Source organism: Crassostrea angulata, chromosome 5 (assembly GCF_025612915.1).
Source record: "Crassostrea angulata isolate pt1a10 chromosome 5, ASM2561291v2, whole genome shotgun sequence".
NCBI classification, from domain to species: domain Eukaryota; kingdom Metazoa; phylum Mollusca; class Bivalvia; order Ostreida; family Ostreidae; genus Magallana; species Magallana angulata.
This window is the reverse complement of record NC_069115.1, coordinates 26,180,064-26,204,626: the sequence shown is the minus strand read 5'-3', so window position 1 is coordinate 26,204,626 and position 24,563 is coordinate 26,180,064. Positions and strand designations below refer to the sequence as shown.

Below are 24,563 nucleotides of genomic sequence, written 5' to 3'. Positions count from 1 at the left end.
GATCTTTTAGAAACAAAACTTCCTACATTGAGCGATAAGTATATCTACAACCAAAAGTTATTTTAAACCAACTAGTGAACTACTTTCACTTTGTATATAACGTGAATGGGTTCTTTCTTTTATATACCCCTGATCTTTTCGGCCCGTGTCCTTTGGACCCATGTGAATTTTAAATCAAATTGATAATAAGAGACAGAGTGTTTATCAGCAGTATACAATATATAGAATTAAACACAATCATAATTTTAATATATTTTATTCTATATGAATAGAGAGAAAAAAAAAAGTCTAAAAATTTGTTAACTCCTAAGATATTTCTAAACTTAGATTTTTAATTAACATTCAAAACTTTTTAAGAATTAGGTGAGTCAATTTGTAATGAATAGTAATTTAATAAGTTATGTGAAAAAAAACATAATTTTTAATTTTTTTTTTGAAAGTTGACTTATTTGTCTTAATATTTGTTTTTAAAAAGTAAGTATAATTGATACCATTTTCTAAATGATTGGTCAATAACCAAATCAAAATGATTTTTGAAAACATAAAAAAAATCACACTTACCAGGTAATTTTAATATTCTATTATTTTAGTTGACTGCATAAAATCTATATTAAATTTCATTTTTGTTACATTGACCGCCCAACTCAATTTTTATAAAATTAATCTCCAGCAAAACAACAAGAAAAGTTGGTCTCATGTTAAGTACACACATTACTGAAAGTAACAGAATCATACTTTGTTTTAAGGATTTTTTTAATCTATAGTACCTAAGTGTATATTTGATTAATGAAGGAGAAACATAAATAACACAAATAAAAAAAAATGCATTTTTGTAATAGTGGAGATTATTTTGACTTTTTAAAAAAATTATTTAGGTTTTTATTCTTCAAACTAACTTTAACTCGACGCCATTGTGGCCCTTCAGGCCTTTGATTATTTATTGTCAAATACTTTGAAGATGCTACTTGAAACTCCGATAGGCTGGATGAAAAGAATGTCCCCCTCATCCAAGCATTCCCCCGGATGTGATGGATTAGGGGCATTCTTGGAAGACAGCCTGAGGCTGAGGAGTATCAATGTTCCCTCCCTGTATGGGTTTTGAAAATTGTTTATCTCACCTCAAATAAAACATGACAATGAATTGGCTTTAAAATTATGAGTGTTTATCACAATGGATGAACTATTTATACGGTATTTGACGTCATTGCCCGGTAGGTTTTAACTTTATTTGAAGGGGCGATCCCAAGCATATTAGCCAGGAAATAATGCTACTTGATACTCCTTATCCGGGGGAATGCTTGGATGGAGGGACATTTTTTTAGTTGCCTACAGATCCCCTTATTAAAAATTCTGAAACCTAATCACACCTCAAAATGACGCCCCCAATCATATATATAAGAAGATCAGTTGGCTACTGCAAAAAATGTTGACGTTTTTGAAACCAGTTTTGTTGTTAAAAAAAAAAAAATCATTTTTCAGCCATTTAATGATCCCCAGGACAAAACTGAAATTTCCTGAACCTTATTGCACATCTATAGGAAACCCTAAAACATATTCCAAGAGATGATTGTCTATTGTTGAAATTGTAGGAGGAGTTCGAGGAAGACGGTTTTTTGTGAAAAAATGTCATTTTTATCTCACCTGAGCTGAAAACTCAAGTAAGCTTTTGTGATCACTTTTTGTCCGGCATTTGTCTGTCCATCTATCCATCCGTCCTTCTGTCTGTAAACTTTTTACATTTTTGACTTCTTCTCCTGAACTACTGGGTCAATTTCAACCAAATTTGGCACAAAGCATCATTGAGTAAAGGGGATTCAAGTTAGTTGAAGTAAAGGGCCACACTCTCTTTTAAGGGGAAATGATTAGGATTTATTGAAAATTTGGTGATAGTTTTCAAAAATCTACTCAAAAACCATTTGGCCAGAAAAGCTAGGCTTGTATGGAATCATCCTCAGATAGTGTAGATTCAAATTTGTTCAAATCATGGTTCCCGGGTAAGGTGGGGCCATAATGGGGGGAGGGGGATGTTAAATTTTTACATAGGAATATATAGATTTAATCTTTAAAAATCTTCTTCTTAAACACCATTTGGCCAGAAAAGCTGGAACTTGTGTAGAGGAAGCATCCTTAGATAGTGTAGATTCAAGTTTGTTCAAATCATTGTCCCCTGGGGTAAAGTGGGGCCATAATGGGGGGGGGGGGGTTAAGTTTTACATAGGAATATATAGTTTAATCTTTAAATATCTTCTTCTTGAACACCATTTGGCCAGAAAAGCTGGAACTTGTGTAGAGGAAGCATCCTTAGATAGTGTAGATTCAAGTTTGTTCAAATCATTGTCCCCTGGGGGAAAGTGGGGCCAAAATGGGGGGGGGGGGTTGTTTAAGTTTTATATAGGAATATATAGTTTAATCTTTAAATATCTTCTTCTTGAACACCATTTGGCCAGAAAAGCTGGAACTTGTGTAGAGGAAGCATCCTCAGATGGTGTAGATTCAAGTTTGTTCAAATCTTTGTCCCCTGGGGTAAAGTGGGGCCATAATGGGGGGTTTGAAGTTTTACATAAGAATATATAGATTTCATCTTTAAATATCTTCTTCTCAAACACCATTTGGCCAGAAAAGCTAGAACTTGTGTGGAAGCATCCTCAGAAATATAGATTTCAGTTTCTCCAAATCATGGTCCCCGGGGGTAAGGAGGGGGCTATAATGGGGTGGGTGGGTTAAGTTTTACATTGGAATATATATTTAATCTTTAAAAATTTTCTTTTCAAAAAAACATTTGGCGAGAAAAGCAGAAACTTGTGTTGAAGCATCCTCAAATAGTTTAGATTCAAATTTGTACAAATCATGGTCCCCGGGGGTAAAGTGGGGGCGCAATGGGGTGTCAAAATTTTACATAGAAATATAAAGTGTTAATCTTTAACAATCTTCCTCACAAAAACCAGTTGGCCTAAAAAGCTGAACCTTGTGTGGAACCATCCTCAGATAGTGTAGATTCAAGTTTGTTCAAATCATGGTCCCTGGAGGTAAGGTGGCACCACAATGGGGGGGGGGGGGTCAAAGTTTTACATAGGAATATATAGAGAATAATTTTTAACTATTCTACTCAGACACGTGGTTGGCCAGAAAAGCTGTAACTTGTGTGAAGTATCATCAGGTAGGGCAGATTTAAGTTTTTTAGCTCACCTGAGCTGAAAGCTCAAGTGAGCTATTCTGATCACATTTTGTCTGTCGTCCGTCTGTCTGTCTGTCCGTCTGTCTGTCCGTCCATCTGTCTGTCTGTCTGTCTGTCCGTAAACTTTTCACATTTTCAACATCTTCTCAAGAACTACTAGGCCAATTTCAACCAAACTTGGCACAAATCATCCTTAGACAAAGGGGATTCAAAGTTGTGAAAATTAAGGGCCACACCCGTTTAAAAGGGGAGATAATTAGAAATTTCGAGAAATTTTAAAAAATCTTCTTCTCAAGAACCAGAAAGCCAGGAAAGCTGAAACTTGTGTGGAAGCATCCTCAGGTAGTGTAGATTCAAAGTTGTGAAATTCATGACCCCCGGGGGTAGGGTGGGGCCACAATGGGGGTCGAAGTTTTACATAGGAATATATAGAGTAAATCTTTAAAAATCTTCTTCTCAGAAACTAATCAGCCAGGAAAGCTGAAACTTGTGTGGAAGCATCCTCAGGTAGTGTTGATTCAAAGTTGTGAAATTCATGACCCCCAGGGTAGGGTGGTGCCACAATGGGGGGTTGAAGTTTTGCATAGGAATATATAGAGTAATTCTTTAAAAATCTTCTTCTCAGAAACTAAACAGCCAGGAAAGCTGAAACTTGTGTGGAAGCATCCTCAGGTAGTGTTGATTCAAAGTTGTGAAATTCATGACCCCCGGGGGTAGGGTGGGGCCACAATGGGGGGTCGAAGTTTTACATAGGAATATATAGAGTAAATCTTTAAAATTCTTCTTCTCAGAAACTAAACAGCCAGGAAAGCTGAAACTTGTGTGGAAGCATCCTCAGGTAGTGAAGATTAAAAGTTGTGAAAATCATGACCCCCGGGGTAGGGTGGGGCCACAATGGTGGGTCGAAATTTTACATAGGATTATATAGAAAAAATCTTTAAAAATCTTCTTCTCAGAAACTTATCTGCCAGGAAAGCTGAAACGTGTGTGGAAGCATCCTCAGGTAGTGTAGATTCAAAGTTGTGAAAATCATGATCCCTGGGGGTAGGGTGGGGCCACAATGGGGGGTCGAAATTTTACATAGAAATATATAGAGTAAATCTTTAAAAATCTTCTTCTCAGAAACTAATCAGCCAGGAAAGCTGAAACTTGTGTGGAAGCATCCTCAGGTAGTGTAGATTCAAAGTTATGAAAATCATGATCCCTGGGGGTAGGGTGAGGCCACATTGGGGGGGGGGTGTTAACATTTTACATAGAAATATATAGAGTAAATCTTTAAAAATCTTCTTCTCAGAAACTAATCAGCCAGGAAAGCTGAAACTTGTGTGGAAGTATCCTCAGGTAGTGTAGATTCAAAGTTGTGAAAATCATGATCCCTGGGGGTAGGGTGACATGGGGGGGGGGGTGTTAAAGTTTTACATAGGAATATATAGAGTAAATCTTTAAAAATCTTCTTCTCAGAAACTAATCAGCAAGATTCTTTATAATTGTTAAAACTTTGGCTCCAGGACAATTCTTCGGCCTCACAAGAAGGTTCAGAGTTTGATGTAGCTAAATATCCCATATATAAACAATTGTAAAGGATTTTTTTGAGAACTGCAATACTCAACATGTGATATGACTATAAAATTGAAGCAGGCAGCTATTTTTTCATTAGAATCTTTTTGTATTACTGTATTGAGTTATTGCCCTTGATTTATTGATTCTTGATTATTTTAATTAACGCATCCACTGTTAACCAATTATTGTGATTATTATTTTTATACAATAATAAATATTCAATGTATATAAGTTGTTCTGCATCAGAAGTTTTGGGTTAGGCCGGATTAGTTTGTTTATTTTTGATTTCCAATTTTTAGATACTATGAATTATTTTAGGCCGGCACATATATAGGGACAGTGTGTATTGCATTACGTTGAGCGACTGTTTGGGGTTAAACTTGAACAGGTATGGGTAGATTGAGTGTGTGAACATCCGTCTAACCTTCGATACAAAGTGTGCGGTCATTCCTGCTCTATACCGCATTAATACATGTGTGCAGTCATACCTGCTTGTATTGGTGGTGGTTGAGGCAGAGCACTAGTGTATGGACATCCCTGCTGGTGTTCAGGCCTTTCTAGCGCAAATGTGCGGCACTCCCTGCTTGCGTTAGGTTGAGCTGTTGGCGGAAACGTTGGTACCTGTTGAGTTGCGTAGGTGTGCGGTCATCCCTGCCTGCGTAACGTTGAGTTCCTATATATGTGCAGGAGCGGTGATTAAAGTCTGCTCTTGTAAATATTGGCAGCAATCAGGGCTCTCCGAGTTCCAAGGGGGAAAATGGATTTTATTAATACAGGATCTACGTGTATTATTGTACATTGTCCAGATTGTTTGTATTATGACTCCATTAATTAAGCTGACTTTATCATACCTATTGTTCCTCAGGTGAGCGATGTGGCCCATGGGCCTCTTGTTCAAATTATGACCCGCGGGGGTAGGGTGGGGGCAGAAAGGGGAGGGGTTAAATTTATACATAGGAATATATAGAGAAAAATCTTTTTCAGAGATAAAGTTTTTTAGAAAAGGTGCAACATAGGTGAAAGCAACCTTAGGTAGTGTAAATTCAAATTTGTCAAAATCGTATTTTTTAGGAGTAGGGTGGGGCCAAATTGGGGGGTCTAGTTTTACAAAGGAAAACATTTTAAATTCACCAAAACTCAAATGTTATAGTATATGGTGTTATTTATATGCAAGCTTTTAGACATATGAATTGTTTAGACTTTGGACATTTCTTGGGCTTTACAAGTTTGATGTAGGTTTATATTCTATTTGATTTAGATCTTCTTGAGAACTGTAATACTCTATATGTGAAATGACCATATTGTGACAAAAAAGGATCAATGATAAACAGAATATCCAGGGAATTTTCTTTTAAATACAGGATCTATTAGACAACATTGATAATATTTTTTGTATATCACTCTGTAAAGCTGATTTTATGATGTCTATTGTTGCTCAGGTGAGCAATGTGGCCCATGGGCCTCTTGTTTACCAATTATTTGACCCCCAGGACTACAAGAGAATTTTTGAAACCTTTTTACATAACATGACACCCCAAATCAAACTCCAAGAGTTCAGTTTGCTGGTTTATAGGATGTAAGAGCAGTTTGAGAATGTAAAACGTGACAGACGGATGGGCCGAACAGGGTAACAACAGTATACCCGAACTTTCTTTAGAAAGTGCTGATATAATATTTGTTTGTCAATGCTTAGTTCTTAAGACCTAAAAAATAAGAATATGAAAGACAAATGTGGCTGAATTCATTTGTCCCAAGAGGGTCATTATATGAGCCATGATTTAGATGGAGCATGTGTTTAGGGGAAAATTGATAATGTCAACTGACAACAAAACACTTTGAGTTACTTTGATTAAAGAAGAAAACTGCTACAGTCATTTTTTTTACCTAAATTTCCAGTTAAATAATGATAAAATTGGACATGATTGGAATATGATGATCTTGAATCAAAATTTTTGAGTTGGTGGTATTACATGTAGCAAAGGTCAGTCTGGAAAACAGGAACACATTTTTTTAGACCTAAAACCCCCACAAATACAGTTTTTACCATACTGTTTTGTTCAACATTCAGTATTTTGCAGTGGTATTTAGAACCTAGGTATAATGGCATTTACATGGTTTAGAGCATTTAAGAGCATGTCTACGAGAAAACCATGCAAATATGGAAAAAAGCTGCGGCAGCAAGTCTCAAGAATGAACAGAATTTTATCATAGATTTAAAGGATACCCATCTAGAGTCAGATATATGATGTTTGTTTTTGCACTGGATGTTTCTATTTATAGTAACGGCCAGTATTGCATTCTGGTTCATTAGCCTCTAAAATCTAAAAAAGTTAAGAGAAAAATTGTCAAATTCAGTAATTAATTACAAAACGTATAAACAATGTTTGAAAAAAATAAGACTATATTCTTAAAGAGGAAGTTCAAACCTTTAATCGTTGCATATTTTTTTTCATATATCTATTTACACCATGAAGTCCCAAGGGTGTAAATGTTGGCAGGATGCCAAGAAATGATAATTATACATTTTTGTCAATTTTCAGAAAGAATTTCTCAGAAAATGGCATATTATTTTTTGAAATTTTGTGGTAATAAGAAACTGTTTGATGTAATGTTACAAATATATAAAATCCATCTTTGGACTCTCAAGGACTAAAAAGTAATAAATTAACAAAAACATCCCATTTTCAAATAAAATAAAAAATTTTTGGTTTTTGAAATTTTATTTTACAAGTGATTTTAATCCACTGAAGTCAATATTTGTAATTAAACATGAAAAAAAAACACCCTATTTTGCTTTTAATTAAAAAAAATTAGTGGATATCATTGTTTCTCATAGAATTCTTTTTCATTACATTTGCATTTCATTACTACTGTTAGAATTGTCTCCCCTGTTGCGCTCTTCTGTAAAGAAGGTAAACTAGTCAGAATGTTGACAAAGCTATACAAGTTCAAGTTCAGGCTACATGTGTAAGTATTGAGAAATGCTGTGAGTGTTGTTAATATATGTTATGATATTGAATGATTTTAATTGCACAAAAATTGTCCCATCTTGTTAGTGTTATTCACTATATCACATACATTCTGAAGTTTGATGGAGACTTGTATCTAGTCTATAAACTGCTATTTTCTGTCCCAATATAATTAAGCAGCACATTTGGACGAATTTTAATCAAAATATACAAACTTGTGATAGAAGTACAATTAAAATAGATGAAGGGGAAATTTTCCAAGATAATCTCATTCACAGATTATCATATTTTACTCGAAAAAATCCACAAAAACGAGAACTGATTTCTTACAAAGATTTAATTTATAATGGGGTATGACCTGAGCGTAGCCTGGTCACGCTAAGATTATTCTTTCTATTTTGAAATAATTCGGAATTCACAAGGAATGCCTCGTGCAATTTTTCATCGTTATCATCGGAGTCTGTTGCAATAGACATCACATTTCTATTCGTGTACATTTCACTGGCCATCTAAAAATTACCCTTTAGATGTTAAGGTTAGACTTCATGGAATCTTGAAATGACGGGGAGGGGGCCAGGGTTTTTTAAGTTCTTGAGAATGTAACACAGTAAGTACATCTGAAATTAATAGAGAGGTCTACTCCCTACCTTTCTATTAGCAATTGATCTCCTCTTGGAAAAAATTAAAGTTTGTATCTTTTCTTAAAATTAAAATATAGGTGTAAAGGAAAAAATGAGGTGTTAGGTTACCCTTTCCCCCGGGGATCTCAACCTGCAAAAACCACAGATGAATACAAACATAAACTACCGGTATAAAAAAGTTATCCCAAATATTAAAAACATCATAACTTGTTTTTGTGGGATTGTTATTTGGGATGTTATTTAATTATAACCCATCATAAGAAGACCTGGTCCCAGAGTTATGAAGCAGTCTAATAAAAAAGTCAAAATTTTTACACTCTCTTATTGTCTTGTGATTAAAAAAAATTGAAAAAATGAAATGCTAATAAAATGGTCTCTATATTATATTACGCTGATATTCTGCTGATATTTACTAATTTTAAGTGTAATTTATGATGTATCATATTTTTTATTAACATTTTTTCAGGCTTGATATCGGGTCCCTCTACCCCTCAAACAATAAAAGTTCAATCCTTTATACTGTCGGACAAAAATAATAAACCAAATCTTCCTTATTCTATGATCATTTAATGTGATGGACATTCATTGGCAATTGATACCACACCACTTCCACATTTTTAAAAACATTCTGTTAAATTCAACAAAGATATGTTTAATCATTTTTTCATGGAGGTGATCCTTTTGTTTTTGTTTGTTTGCTTGTTTTTTTTTTTTTTGGGGGGGGGGGGGGGGTTGAAATTTGGTCCTACTTCCTGAATTAAAAAATCACTAGTTCAAGTATAAAAAATGAAATGATCAATACATAATACATGCACAGAGAGAGAGAGAGAGAGAGAGAGAGAGAGAGAGAGAGAGAGAGAGAGAGAGAGAGAGAGATATTGTCAATCTGTGGTAAACAATATGTAAAATTACACACCAAAAGAGCCTGGCTCTAAGTATTTCAGTACTTTGAATTTTGTAGTTTTGCCCCTGTAATTATTCATTTGTGTATCTAATGGGCACTCTGCTTGTCTTAAAGTCATAGGCGTCGGAACCGGGGGGGGGGGGGGGGGGGGGGTCTAGGTGGGGGGTTGGCTTAGCACCCCCCTCCCCCCAGTTTTTCTGCAAAGTTAGACCTAAACATTATGAACATAGCATCATAGAGGATTCAGCCCCCCCCCCCCCCCCCCCACTTTTTCTAGCAGTAAAGATAATTGTACCTACATTTACCTTGAAAGATTGAGAAGTTGGAGTCACAGGCATACTAGTCCCCTCCCCCCCCCCCCCCCCCCCCCCCCCCCCCCCCCCCCCCCCCCCCCCCCCCCCCCCCCCCGGATTAGGAATTTCATGATTTGGGGAAAAACATTTTGGTACATGTAGGTAAGATTAGATTTGTATAGGTATACCCCCCCCCCCCCCCACGGATTAGGATTTCCATGATTGGGGAATTAGTTTTTTTCCCCAATATTTCTAAGAATTAGTCAAGCCCCCCCCCCCCCCCACTTTCAATTTGCTTCCGACGCCAGTGAATGTGTAGCACTGGCAAATAAGTCCAATTCAGCATACATGTATATTCAAATTCCCATTTTCCCATGATTTCTTGTGTTTTAATTGCATTGATTTAAAAAAAAACCTGAAATGTGTTGAAGCAATCCTTCAGTTCAGTAAAATATTGTTTGGCTCGCGAATATGTCTGGTTTTTCCCCCATGATATACATGTTACAATGTAAAGCTTATGCCAAACTACAGATTCTGGAGAGTTTTAAAAGTAGAAAAATGTCCAACTTTAAGACAATATATTTGCAATATTATTGAGAGTCCAAAGACAGATTTTTGATATATTGTAAAGATAAATGTCCTTTTATAACTAGAAACAGATTTAGTGAATTTAAAGTGCCATTTTCTGACTTTTAAGCATTTAAAAAATGTATATTTTCACAATTTTACAAAAAGTTGGAAACATGCCAGATTCGTGACCTATCTGCACTTAACAGAAAGAATATATGGGAATTCTCACAAAATGAATTACATAAGTGTACCTTGTTAGTGTTAACTCTAAATGACTTTTTGAATTCATATTTAAACTAAACTCAGAATTCTTAACATTAATTTGGCAAATTATACAAAATTTTATTCTTAAAAGGGTCAAAATGCTATTTTTAGTAACAGTGCTGCAGAACCAAGTTTAGACTGACCACATCAAAAAAATTTTTGTGGCAAATTAATTCATATAGATGCACATTGTTACACACAAAATATGAAGTTGATCGGAGAACCTTGCTCCCACCACCTTTTGCATGGTTTTCTCGTAGACATGCTCTTAAAGAAAAAGATCAGTATTAAAATAATGATAATTTGTGTTAAAATCATTGTATTGGCTCCATGGTTTATATTATCTTCTCTTTACTAAATATTCAAGTTCTTGACTTGAAAGGCAGGCAAGTAACTATATACTTAATATTGTTGGATTTCAAAACCAGAATAATAATGTTTCATCCCTATCTTTCTCTTTTTTTTAGGAGATTTTAATGACACTTTTGGATTCAGAGTCAACATTTTTTTCTCCAAAGAAACTGTCCACCCAACATCAACCGATGACAGCTCCTGAAGTGTCAAGCTCTGCTCCTCTCAATAACCACCCATTTTATATGCAGACAGACAATCGTCCTTCTACCTCTGCTGAGACTGGCTATGAGGCATATGATCGTCGTCCTATCAAACCTCAAAATACTGATGTGTTCAAAGGGATAAAGCACAATTTTCAGGTGTCCCCACCTACACAATCTGGAAATGTACCAGCATTAGGAACAAAAAAGAAAACACCACCTACTGCACAGGCACATGACTATGACACTAGTCAAGAAGTATCCCAATTTGAACAGATTGTAAGCTTTCCTTCAAAAGGGAATATTGCTATGGAGGAAATTTCTAACATTCAGGATATGTCTCTTGAATGTAAATCTTTGGGCAGGCGAAGCGCTTCTCAAAGATCAGATCACAAATCTGCACGAAGTAAAAAAGACAGTAATCGTGTGGATCGCAGTAGTATACCAGTAACTTGTGGTAAAAATTGTGCTACAGTTTCACGTACGCATTCAGACTACACACCAGGAAGATATGCCCCACGCAAACATTTAGAACAATTTAAATTAAGAAGAACAGATTCAAAATCCAAGGGAAAAAAAGACTCAAGAGTTTTTCCAAAGCCAACCAGTGATGCTACACTTAATGCAGGTATATTTTAGGTAACCTGAGTTGCTCAGGCGACCTATTGCAATTTTTTTTTTTTGTCATTGCATGTGCATCATTTGTTTACAATCTTAAACACTTGTAACTTCATCTTGAATGCTACATGGCCAATTCTTTTTTTAAACTTGGTTCAATGCATCTTTGAAATAAGAGGAACATAAATTGTAAATTTCCTGACTTTTCTCAGGGCAGGGCAAAAATGGTTAAAATTTGACAATTTCTAGCTGACATGATCCGAGGTTCAAGTGAGCTTTTCTAACCAAAATTTGTCCCTTTTCTGTCGTCTTTGACATTGGCATTGTTAGCTCACCTGAACCGAAGGTTCAAGTGAGCTTTTCTGATCACCCGTTGTCCGTCGTCCGTCTGTCCGTCCGTCCGTCCGTCTGTCTGTCCGTCCGTCTGTAAACTTTTCACATTTTCAACTTCTTCTCAAAAACCACTGGGCCAAATTTAACCAAATTTGGTACAAAGCATCCTTATGGAAAGGGGGTTATAAATTGTAAAAATAAAGGGCACAGCCCTTTTCAAAAGGGAGATAATTGCGAAACAGTAAGTATAGGGTGCATGTCTTTAAAAATCTTCTTCTCAAGAACCACTGCACCAGAAATGCCAATATTTACACAAAAGCTTGTATATATAGTGAAGATTCTAAATTGTAAAAATCGTGACCCTCGGACCAAAACTGGGGCCCCAGGCGGGGTTCAAAGTTTAACATAGAAATACATAGGAAAATGTTTTAAAAATCTTCTTCTCAAGAACCACTGCACCAGAAATGCCAATATTTACACAAAAACTTGTATATATAGTGAAGATTCTAAATTGTAAAAATCGTGACCCTCGGACCAAAACTGGGGCCCCAGGCGGGATTCAAATTTAACATAGATATACCTTAGGAAAATGTTTAAAAAATCTTCTTCTCAAGAACCACTGCACCAGAAATGCCAATATTTACACAAAAGCTTGTATGTATAATGAAGATTCTAAATTGTAGAAATCGTGACCCTCAAATCAAAACTGCAGCCCCAGGCGGGGTTCAAAGTTTAACATAGAACTACATATGAAAAATGTTTAAAAATTTTCTTCTCAAAAACCACTTCACCAAAAATGCCAATACATACACAAACGCTTTTATATATAGTGAAGATTGTAAAAATTGTGACCCCTGAACAAAAAGTGGGGCCCCAGTAGGGGTTTAGATTTTAACATATATAGGAAAATGTTTTAAAATCTTCTTCTCAAGAACTATAGTGCAACTGTTTGGGATATTACTATGCATACATGTACATCCTTAAATAATGTAGATTCAAAAAATTGTAACTCCCGGACAATTGATGGGCACCAAGAGGGGTTCAAAATTTAAACATTTTAAAAAACATAAAGGAAAAGTATAAAAATTTTCTTCTCAAGAACTACAATGTTTTAGTTTGTGGAATTTCTATGCCTTCGCTCATGTAGATTCCTAATTGGTAAAATCGTGACCTCCGGACCAATACTGGGGCCCCAAGATGGGGTCAAAGTTTATTATAGAAATATAAAGGTAATGTTAAAATATCTTCTTCACGAGAACTACAATGCCTCAATTTGTGAGATTACTATCATGCATACAACCTTGGATAATGAAGGTTCGACAGTTTTAAAATAGTGACCCCTGGACTAATACTAGGGACCCAAGATGGGTTTAAAGTTAAATGTAGAAGTACCGGTATATATGGAAAATATTTAAAAATCTTCTTTTCGAGAACTACAATGCATCAATTTGTCAGATAACTACGTAAGCACCCTCAAATAGTGTAGATTCGAAATTATAAAAGCTGTGACCTCAATCTAATACTGGGGCCCCAAGAGGTGTTCAAAGTTTAGCATAGAAATATAGAGGGAAAATGTTGAAAAATCTTTTTCTAGGGAACTATAATGCTTCAGCTTGTGAGATAACTATGCAAGCATCCTTAAATAATGTAGATTCAAATAATTAAAACTTTAGCCTTGGACTAATACTGTGGCCCCAAGAGGGGTTCAAAGTTTAACATAGAAAGATATATTGAAAATGTTTTTAAAAAGTTTTTCTCGAGAACTATAATGCTACAGTTTGTGAGATTATTATGCAAGGATCCTCAAATTGTGTAAACTCTAATGTAGTGGAACCAAGAGTTATCTTTCTTGATGTTCTGTACAGTCTGAGAGTTATTTCTCTTGAAGTGGAACTCTGCTACGTTCAGTTTTTCAGGTTGTGTACGTGCGGTCCTACCGCAGTGCTACACATTTTCATTCCTATGTTACTGTTTATGTTGTTCAAGCCAACCATAAACCTCGGACCATAATTGGGTCCCCAGAAAGGGGTTCAATGTTTAAAATAGAAAACGAATGCTACGAAATGTAATGTTACAAGGAACTGCTGTTCAGGTGAGCGATGTGGCCCATGGGCCTCTTGTTTTTGTAAACTTTTCACATTTTTTAGCTCACTTCAGCTGAAAGCTCAAGTGAGCTGTTGTGATCACTTTTTTGTACGGCACACGTCTGTCTGTAAACTTTTATACATTTTCAACTTCTCAAGAACCACTGGGCCAAATTTAGCTAAACTTTGCAGAAAGCATTCTTAGGTGAAGGGGATTCAGGTTTGTTAAAATGAAGGGCCACATCCTCTTTTAAAGGGAGATAGTTAAGAATTATTAGAAATAGAAGATTTTCTTCTCAAAAACCAATTGGCCAGAAAAGGTGTAACTTGTGTGGAAGCATCCTCAGGTAGCATAGATTTCAGTGTGTTCAAGTCATGATCCCCGGGGTTCAGTGGCCAGAAAAGCTGATACTTTTGTGGAGACATCGTCAGGTTGTGTAGATTAGTATTTGTTCAAATCATGGGTGGGGAAGGGGTCAAATTGTTACATAGTGTAACAGGTTTATCCGTTGATGTAAAGAAGAAATCAACACTCCTGTTAGGGTTCGATTAACGGGCTTTTATTGTCACCAGTTATATACCGTTTTTTTCGGGGCATAGGCCGATGTGGGGCATAGGCAGAATTGCTCATTTTTAGACAAAATTCAAGAAAAATCCTTATACTAGCCGAATTGGGGGATAAGCCGATTTTCAATCGATGATTACTATAGTGAAAATATGACCGCTGATTAAGGAAGTCATCGTATGAAGTATATACTTTCAGAATATCGATGTAGAAAGTCAAAAGAGTAATTAAAGTTATTAAATTTGCTTAACATATATATTTTAAGCAATTTTTAAAAATACATCTGTGTTTTGTGGCTGTTTGGTCTCTCCCGTATTCGTCGGTGTTTCGTTACGTATCGTAATTTTACATAGTGTAAATTTAACACCAACCTCCAGGTTCTGTCTGGTAGAACTAAGTATAATATTTTACCAAACCTTTTATATTTTATTAATACCTTATTGCTAAATTTCATTTTATTTTAAGTTATACTTTGAAAGCTACTTGTAAATACGGGGTATGGCACCCATTAGCTTAACACGTGGTTTCATATTCAAATAGAGTTATCCCCCGTAATCGCTATGAATGAGAAAACGAAATACCAAACATAAAATATTTAATTTGTGTTCTTTCCATTAATTAATTAAATAGTGACTTGCAGAGAAATTGTAATGTTAAAAACACAGTTAATGCAATGAAGTGTAACGGTGTACACTACGTGTCTCCAGGCTGTGTTTGAGTCACGGGTTTCACACCTTTGTATATACACACGACTCCAGAATACCGTTATTTCATCCAACAGAAAATTAATTGTAAAAACACAAAGCCTTTGATTTATTCTACACCCTAAATTAGTGATTCCCACGAACGCAGACATGAAGAATTCACAAAAATTCTGTCATATTACATTTTACCCGGTTTCGTTTTCTTTTTTACTTCGCAATAATAGTTTCCAGGGTTCATACACGAACGTGGGAAAAATTCTTTTGATTGGGGTTGTAGTTAGAAATACCTCGTACAGTACTGTACATTTTATTACTCACGATGTCTTTACAAAAATTATCAACGGGACAACTATCCAACAATAGTTCAAACGGATGAAAAAAAAACAACCCTCATAATAAACTGCTACAACAGTACAATGGATAAAAACAGTGGATTTTATATTTTACTTTTAAATTTTTTCAACTTTGAGTCTACGATTAGCCGATCCTTGGGGATAGGCCGGGGCTCGCTTATCGGAGAAAAAAAATACCGGCCTATGCCCCGAAAAATACAGTAAATAGATTTGACACATTCTGTGGGAATAGGCCCAATGTACAAGTTGAACCAAGTTCAATACAACTCAATTGCAAGGTATATGTGCATTCTGTAATTAATTATATAACTATTGCACTATTATAAAAGTAGTTTTATTTAAAAAACATATAGGGAGACTTCAGTTATAACTATTTAAACTTTAAAGCTGACATGAGGTTATAAATACACCAAAGGTTTGAAACCACACATGCCCGATACATCCTTAATAGTACTCTATTGTAATTTTATCGACAGTGAAGCATAAACATTAGATCGCTCAATATACAATGTGTATGTTGTTTCAAAAAGACAGAATTTTTTGCGATTCTGGCCCTCCGCAATCCAAAAAATACTATAAAAATGCAGTCCTTGCTAACTCACATATGCAATGTAATCCACAGAGTATCATACAACGTCACTGTGCACATACACATTTTGATACCACCATTCGACCACGTGGATGATAAGAGCATGCGCAATCTTGGTCGGCAATGGGTTTGAAATTCAAAGCGTTTTGGAGAGTATATGAACTAGGGAGCAGTTATTATTTCAGAAAAAAAGGAAATTGTAAATAAAGTAAATTCTCTTCAAATAAGGCATCATTACTCATAGAGTCGTTTCCCAATATACACCATTATATTTCCAGTAGCAAATACATAGATCACTTTTCATGATGATCTTGAAAAATGTTTAATATTTGAATCTTATGTTTTATAATACATCCTTGGTGATAATGCATGTCAGAAGTATTATTATTCAACGAAACTTTGAAATAATTTGATTTTTTGTTTTTGCCATTTTTATTTATATATCTATTGGGAAAATACTGACTTCTCTGTATATCTCGTGGCGTGACACTATGACTGATGACTCGAACGAGAAGCAAGTAAAGGAATTTTATATCTAAAATACTGCTTTTTATACCAGAATTTTGCTTGTCAGCATAAAATGCATGTAATTTCATTGGATGTCTCAGGGGACTTGATTTTGTTCGTTTCGGAATTACTCGGTAATTTTTGGCGGTTTACTTAAGAAATAAACAACGTTATTTAGTGAACATGGCGTTATGAATAGCAATTGGTCTGTTGCATTTTACCACTCGCAAATACCCTGTATTAGCCTAGACCTTGACATTTAGCTATTACATCAAAAGTAAACATTCAGACTTTGTAATGTATCTTTTTAATTCACATAGATTTGTTAACAGAATAAATGATATGTTATAACAGTAATTCCTTTAAAATGTTATTAAAAACATGTTTTAATATTAAATACGTCAATTTTAATGGAGTTGGAGAAAAAACCATGGTGTATCGTATAGTGGTTTAATCTATAAAGTCATGGAAAGTATATAACGTTACACCTTTATGACGTCATAGTATACAGACAGAGCAATTGCAATTATAGAGAAATATTTGCAGCTCCTCCGTATGGGCTTACAGTGGGAAAGAACAATGGAAATGCAAATATATGTATATACGTGACACTTCCCGATGTTTACACCTGTATGGACAGAGCTGTAAATCATTCGTGCGTATCCAACCTGTTGGGTATACCCCGTCGTTTAACTTTATCGATAGCTAAACTAAAACGACTAACTTGGATAACAATAAACTTGTTTAAATCGCCTCATGTCAGCTTTAACTTATTATTTCAAAAGTCTCTCTCTCACTATTCATTCAATCAGAGAAAGTGCAAAAGAATTATAAATATGACTTAATACTGATTTGACATTTAGTAGAAATATTTTAGATGATATGAATATTTATCAAGTGATATAAAATTAAGATACCAAGAAGAGATGTAATTTGTCAAAAATGTCTGTATACTTTTATTACTGTCTGCTCTCTTCAAACTCTTAACAAAGATTAAACCCAGAGAACTTTTGGAGGGAAACCAATAGACAAACAAGAAACAAACTAAAACACTAATGAAATTAAAAGACACAACTTAACTTTGACAAAAATATATTTACTGCCCTCAGGACCTTTCTACAAATTAAGTTGTCATGAATGAATGCACACTAATGTATTTTAAGATCAATTAAATAATTATAGAATCCAATATATATGCATTCAAAAAAATCATGAAAATATCAAAATAAAATGATGTATATAATATACATGTACTTGTAATTAATTAAATCATAAAATATGAGACTGCTACAATAGGAATATATAGAGAACTAGAGCAAAGCTCGTTGTAAAGCAACGAGTGGGTCTTCCGTGAATCTCCAGAGTAAAGCAAGAAGTACCTGTAAGAAGCAGAGTTCTTTAACCAATAACAAGAGTAACTAAAACAATAAGAAAAAATTTGAATAATTCTTGGTATGACTTAACAAAATCCGAATGATTTTAAGTACGACTTAACAAAAACCTTTCCGATTTCGAGAACGTCTTAACAAAAAAAAACCTGAATTTGTTCAAGTATGACTTAACAATTATTTTTTTGGTACGAGTTAATTTTACATTTAACTTGATATCAAATAAAAGGTCTTACATAATATATACATATTTTGTTCAACATGTATTAAAGAATTGTTGAACATTCTCGAGATATCTGAACAACTGTGTTTTAGGGGCCGACCCATTAACTCCTAATCGGGGCCACAGACAACAAAATTTAAGTTGCCATATTGTTAAGAACATTCTTTTTAACATTTCTTGTTCTACATTGCATTTCAAAATCTTTCTCCTTTTTCAGATATTAATGATCAAAGTTTTAGACTTTTGGCCCCTTGAAACCCCTAATTACGTAATAAATGACTTAAGAATGGTACTGTAAAGATAAACAGCTGTACAGTAAACATTTTTGCTTCTATAAATAATAACAAATTATTGTTCAGTAAAGAGTTTTTGTAAGAAGAGCTTAGAGCCCTATTGGCCCCTAATTTGAGGAGCTAGCCCCTTTTTCTTGGTATCAAATTAAAGGTCTTGCAAATATAAACATATTTTGTTCAAGAAGTGTTCACAAAGTGTTAACCGTTCTCGAGATATCTGTACAAATGTGTTTTAGGGGACGACCCTTAAACTCCTCTATGGGGCCATCAACAAAGAATTTAAGGTGGCATATTGTACAGAACATTATTATGAGCAACTTTTGTTCTACATTGCTTTTCAAAATATTTCTCTTTTTTTTTTATATAAATGATCAAAGTTTTGAATTCTGGCCCCTTGAAACCCCTAATTACGTAATATATGACTTTCATACGGTATTTTATAGGTAAACAGTTGTACAATAAACATTTTTGCTTCTATAATTAATAACAAATTATTGTTCAGTAAAGAGTTATTGTAAAAAGACTTAAGAGTCCTCTTAGCCCCGAATTTAATGGGCCAGCCCCTTTTTCTTGATATCAAATGATAGCCCGTGCAAATTGAAACAACTTTTGCATTACATGTCTTAACAAAATATTTATACATCGAAAGGTATTTCAGAAAATGTGCAAAAATTTCGTGAACAAATTTGATGCTAATTTTCAGGTTCAGGCGAGCTTCAAGGCCTTGAGCAATTTTGGAAGCATGGGGGTACATCTACAGACATTCATCTACAATCCCTGAAAATTTCAAGCTTCAATTTTTTAAATTGTCTATATTTGAAACCGGTAGTGAAGTCATCATTTGAAAATTTAATAGTATGTAGCGACAATGATGTTCTATCACTCCTAAAAATTTAATGCAAATCGATTGGGTAGTTTTTGAGAAATAACTCTCCAAAAAAGTCAGAAAAAGAAAAAAAAGAATAATAAGAGTAAAGAAAAAGAAACTGTAGAATAACAAGAGGGTGTTCCGTTGGAAACGAAAGACCCTAATAAGAACTAGACACGATCTCGTTGCGAGCAACGAGGAGGTCTGCTCCGTCCAATTTTAGAAGTTGAAATACATGTGTAACCTTTATTTTTGCTATTTACCAGGTAAACCATGATTAGGAAATAGTAGAAAAAAATCATTTGATTTTAAATAGACTCTTTTCTTCAATTTCTATATCCTCTTTTTTTTTTAAAACAAATAAATCATTAATGTATCAATACATTGAACTTCTCGCCCTAATGTTTCTGATACATGTATAAGAGATTGAGATCCCTCTTGTCTCCTAGTTTGAGGGACAAGCCCCTTTTTTGGTATCAAAATGTGATTATGAACATTTTTCTGTTATTTTGCGTATTTTCTCTTCTATAATATATATATTTTCAAAATATTTCTCCTTTTTTAAGATATAAATGATCCAAAGATTGGACTTTATTGCTCCTTAAACCCCTTATTATGTAACATATCGGGTAACTTTAAACATTAACAGATAAATGACAGAAAGATAAACATTTTTGCTTCTATAATGCTTTACAAAATATTTATTATGAAAGAGATATAAATAAAAGACTATTGACCCCTCTTGGCCCCTAATTTGAGGGTTTAGTCCCTTTTTCTTGATATCAAATTAAAGGTCTTTTTATTCTAAAAATATTTCGTTCATTAAGTGTGTCCAAATTTGTTACCGTTCCTGAGATATTTGGGAAGGCTTGTTTTAGGGGCCGACCCTTTGTCTCCTTATAGGGGCCATTTAATGAAACTTTGGTGGTTAAATATTATTACAAATGTTGTTACGAGCATCTTCTTTTCTATAATGCTTTTCAAAATATTTTTCTTTTTAAGATATAAATGATCAAAATATTAAACTGCTAGCCCCTTCAAACCCCTAATTATGTAACACATTAGAAAACGTGTATCTTGTATAGATAAATGACAGAAAGATAAACATTTTTGCTTCTTTAATGCATAACAAAATATTTCTTACTAAAGAGATATAGATAAAAGACCTCAGACCCCTCTTGGCTCCTAATATGAGGTTCAGCCCCTTTTGCTTGGTGTCAGTTGAAAGCTCTTGTATGGATAAACTTTTGACACTCTACGTGTGTTAACAAAATATTTATGAGAATAAAGATATTCGTGATCAAATCTCAAATTTCCAAAAAACTGTCAAACAAATTGACTTCAACATTTTCAGGTCCAGGCGAGCTTCACGGATAATGACTTCTGGTCAAATTTTAAACGCAAGCAAATCTACCAAAACCACTCTATCTTGTATATAAATTTCAAGTCTCTAACTATAATAGTTTATCAGGAAATGCATGGACAATATCATGTTCCAAAATACATGAAAAAGGGAGATAATTCAAAAGCGGTAGTGAATTTTCAGACAGGAAGTGGGATGCAAAGAGACATTCACCAATTACATCATCCCTGTAAAAATCAATTGAGAATTGAGAAATTAAGGGTTTCTACCAAGAAGAAAAATAATAATAATATAGAAGAATGAGAACCCGTAGAAAGTAAGGTCTTCCACTAAAGACGGAAGACCTTGATAAAGAAAAAAACCCGTAGAATAACAAGAGGGTCTTCTGTTGAAAACGGAAGACCCTAAAAATCTTTGAAAATTTTCTTCGCAAAAAGCAATTGGCCAGAAAAGGTGTACCTTGTTTGAAAGCATCCTCAGGTAGTGTAGATTTCAGTTTGTTCAAATCTTAATATCCCCAGGTTCTGATAGCCAGAAAAGCTGATATATACCTATCGTGTTTTCTTTTCCCATTTTTCATCAGTGTTTACATTTGGTTTGAGTGAGTGAGTGCGCATGTCCGTTTGTAGAATCTAATTTTTAGCACAAACTTTGATGTAATATCATGGCGCCACCCAAGACAGACGATTGATGACTCGGCTTCATTGCTTGTCAACCCGACAATCAGATGACAAAGTTAACAAAGGGTAAATTATTTCCCATCAGAGTCTTGCACCTTTTCAATATCCGCTCATGCACTCTATTATCTTAAAGGTGTTCACCAAAATTATAAGTTTCATAGTCCTTGTTGCAATATTTCAGATAGAGAGCAGTAGATTTTTTACTCCAGAATGAAACATAATTAAATGCATATATAAGATTCCTTGGCAAGTTTGTGTCTGAACTATGGTAATCAGGTGACCATTAAGGCCTGTTGGCCTCTTGTTTCAAAGATATTACTAAGAAGAATCAGAAGTCAGTGCAACCTGAATGCATTGATGAGCTATCGTAACTAATATGGTGACCAAATACTTTTATGAATTTTTGTCAGCTTTAATCTTGAGTTAATATCCCTTAATCCCTGTGTAAGCTCTTTAGGGATTTATTAGGCATTGATTTAACCATGTCAACATGTTATTTAATTTTGAACCATGTAAACATTGTGACACTATGTAAACTGTTTGTTAATTGTGAATGCAAGAATTTATACAGAGGAAAGAACAATTAACAAGTGATACAATTTGAATTTAGGTGTTTTGGAACTACCTTGGTGCTATGCCTTGGTATAGCAGAACATTGAGAGGTATGGATGTCTTTATAGTAAGCAAGAGTTCAATAAGATTAGTCCAATGCATTAGTCATGGTAGTTGAATGTTTTAGTTCCTGCAGAACAAAATCTTAACTCTCTTTCTGAAATAATTTGTGAGAAAATTTTCAAATATTTAAGCAGACAGTCATACAAATTCCTCAATTCCTAATAAGAAATACTTATGATTGGCAAATAATCATCTACTTATCATCAATTTGGCCATTAGCGAAGCTGATAAGGATGATCAAATATCCAGGTGCCAGGAAACGGACTATTTTATTTGGGAACAGATTTTTTTATACGTTATTTTGTATGATTTATCGAAAATTCAGTGTTCCGGATCTGGACAGTCTGTTTTTACCTCAAAACACTTTATTTTTATACCCCCGCAAACGAAGTTTCACCCTGTCCGTCTGTCCGTCTGTCTGTAGACGCAACTTTGTCCCCCCTATAGAATTTTTTATTACTGCATGGAACAGTTTGAAAATTTGTACATATGTTGAACACTATCTGAAGATGTGCACCTGCAATTTTTTTTAAGATTAGACAAGATTTAATGATTTTATGACAGTTTTCATTTTCCTTATTCTATATATTGTACACTAATGTTGAAAAGTGAGGGAGGCAATCCTTACAGATTTTATTAATTAATTAATAGAAAACACTCTAAAATATATTTATATAAATACATCCAGATGGAGTTTTTTGTCTTTATGTCTTAATTAATAAAAAAAAATTATTTTTTATAAGTATTCTATCAACTGACAATGCAAAGTTTTTGTTTGTCAATGATAAATTCTTAGGAGCTAATAAGAACATCAAAGACAAGTGTGGCTGAATTCATTTGTCCCAAGGGAGCCATTATCTGAGCCATGGTTCAGATGGAGCATGTGTTTAGGGGAAATTGATAATCTGTAAAATGGGTGATGGTTTTGGGGCTATTTTAAAACTGTTTCATGCAAACCAAAAGTTCTATCATTACAAGGAAATAAATAATATAATTATCAATAAAGAAGTTAAAACTATTTTTAGAGGTTGTTAAAATTTATTTGTCAAGTAAATTGATGAAGTGACCCTATTGGGCATTAATTTAAATTAAATTCTAAATTACTGATATGATTGTAGTGTTTTGGCAATTTTAAAATTGTTTGTAATATTAAATTTTCTTTTTTACATATTTTTACATAGTATGGTAATTATGGTAATGTTTTGGGAGTTTATTAAATTTAAGAAGTTCATCAAAGAAAATCATAGTCCTATGGGATCAATTATCTGATATGGAGTTCCATTGTGCCATAGGAGAAAGTGAGGAAAATTTGAAACAACTATTTGCATCTGTCAAGACTCTTATTAGAAAGATATTGAAAGTTTTATCAACAGAAGAGCATTGCTTGGCTACCGGTATTTCTATTCACTGCAAAGGGAGGGGTTATTGTCATTTTGTTGGTTTTTCTTTAAATCAATTAAATTAAAAAAAATATATCATCAAATACATACATTTGTAAATGTATTACTGTTATAGATATGTATTTAGAATGAAATTTTAACAATTTTGATTTTAATTTTCCTTTGTCAACTAATTTTTTTTTTTTTTTTACAATTCTAGAAATTTTTTTTTGTATGTGTTCCAAACCTTTATTATTCAATTCAATTATTTGTCCCATTTGAAATTAGCCTAGCGGGGGTATTAGTCCCATTTGGACAGTTCTAGTTCAATCTTGCATTATTTAAATGGGTGGTAAAATTTGATGATACCCGCTTAATACAATAGATAGATTATGCCTGTCAATTGAGTTATACACCGTTTTTACATGCTATACCCTCATAAAAAGCTTATATAAACACTCTGACTTCCCAAATCACTTTCAAAATTACCGACAGTGCTGATCAGACAGGATTAGTCATGGCTCTTTGCACACATGGCTTTGTAACTTTCAGTTGACATACCTGTTTTTTTTTTATTCTCCCTCACTACGTTCGTCCGAATATAAAACAATAAAGTGCTGAATGAATATAAACAACATAGGCGTCGGAACCGGGGGGGCTTTTTTTGCAAAGTTAGACCTAACCATTAGAAACATAGCATGATAGAGGGTTCAGCCCCCCCACTTTTTTTCTGAGGATTAGTCTAGCCCCCCCACTTTCAATTTGCTTCCGACGCCAGTGAACAAGAAGTATTACCGTAATACGGTGAATATGATAAGCACTTTTTTCCCAGCATTTTTTACCATGAGAAAGGGGCCTATACACCGTAACATTACTTCATTTTCACATATTATTAGTTACATGGTTTGTAGTTGACCTAATATGGTTTATACATGGTCAGAAAATTACATATGGAGTTTTCTGACCATGTATAAACCATTTGTGTCATTGCTCTCTGAGGCTGTTAAAACA

At 34.2% G+C, this 24,563-nt stretch overlaps 1 protein-coding gene across 8 annotated transcripts in view; it reads left to right on the top strand.

Moving 5' to 3' along the window:
- Positions 1 to 24,563, top strand: part of LOC128183593 (dentin sialophosphoprotein-like) — a 193,202-nt gene that overhangs the window by 32,077 nt on the left and 136,562 nt on the right. For 6 of the 8 annotated variants that reach the window (XM_052852692.1, XM_052852689.1, XM_052852688.1 and 3 more), the window contains exon 2: positions 10,844 to 11,558. In XM_052852692.1, the coding sequence (XP_052708652.1) occupies positions 10,844 to 11,558 (715 nt within the window). Of the gene's footprint in view, positions 1 to 1,589; positions 1,659 to 10,843; positions 11,559 to 21,766; positions 22,161 to 24,563 lie in introns of those variants that run through there. The other 2 variants (XM_052852691.1, XM_052852695.1) reach the window with 2 other exon arrangements.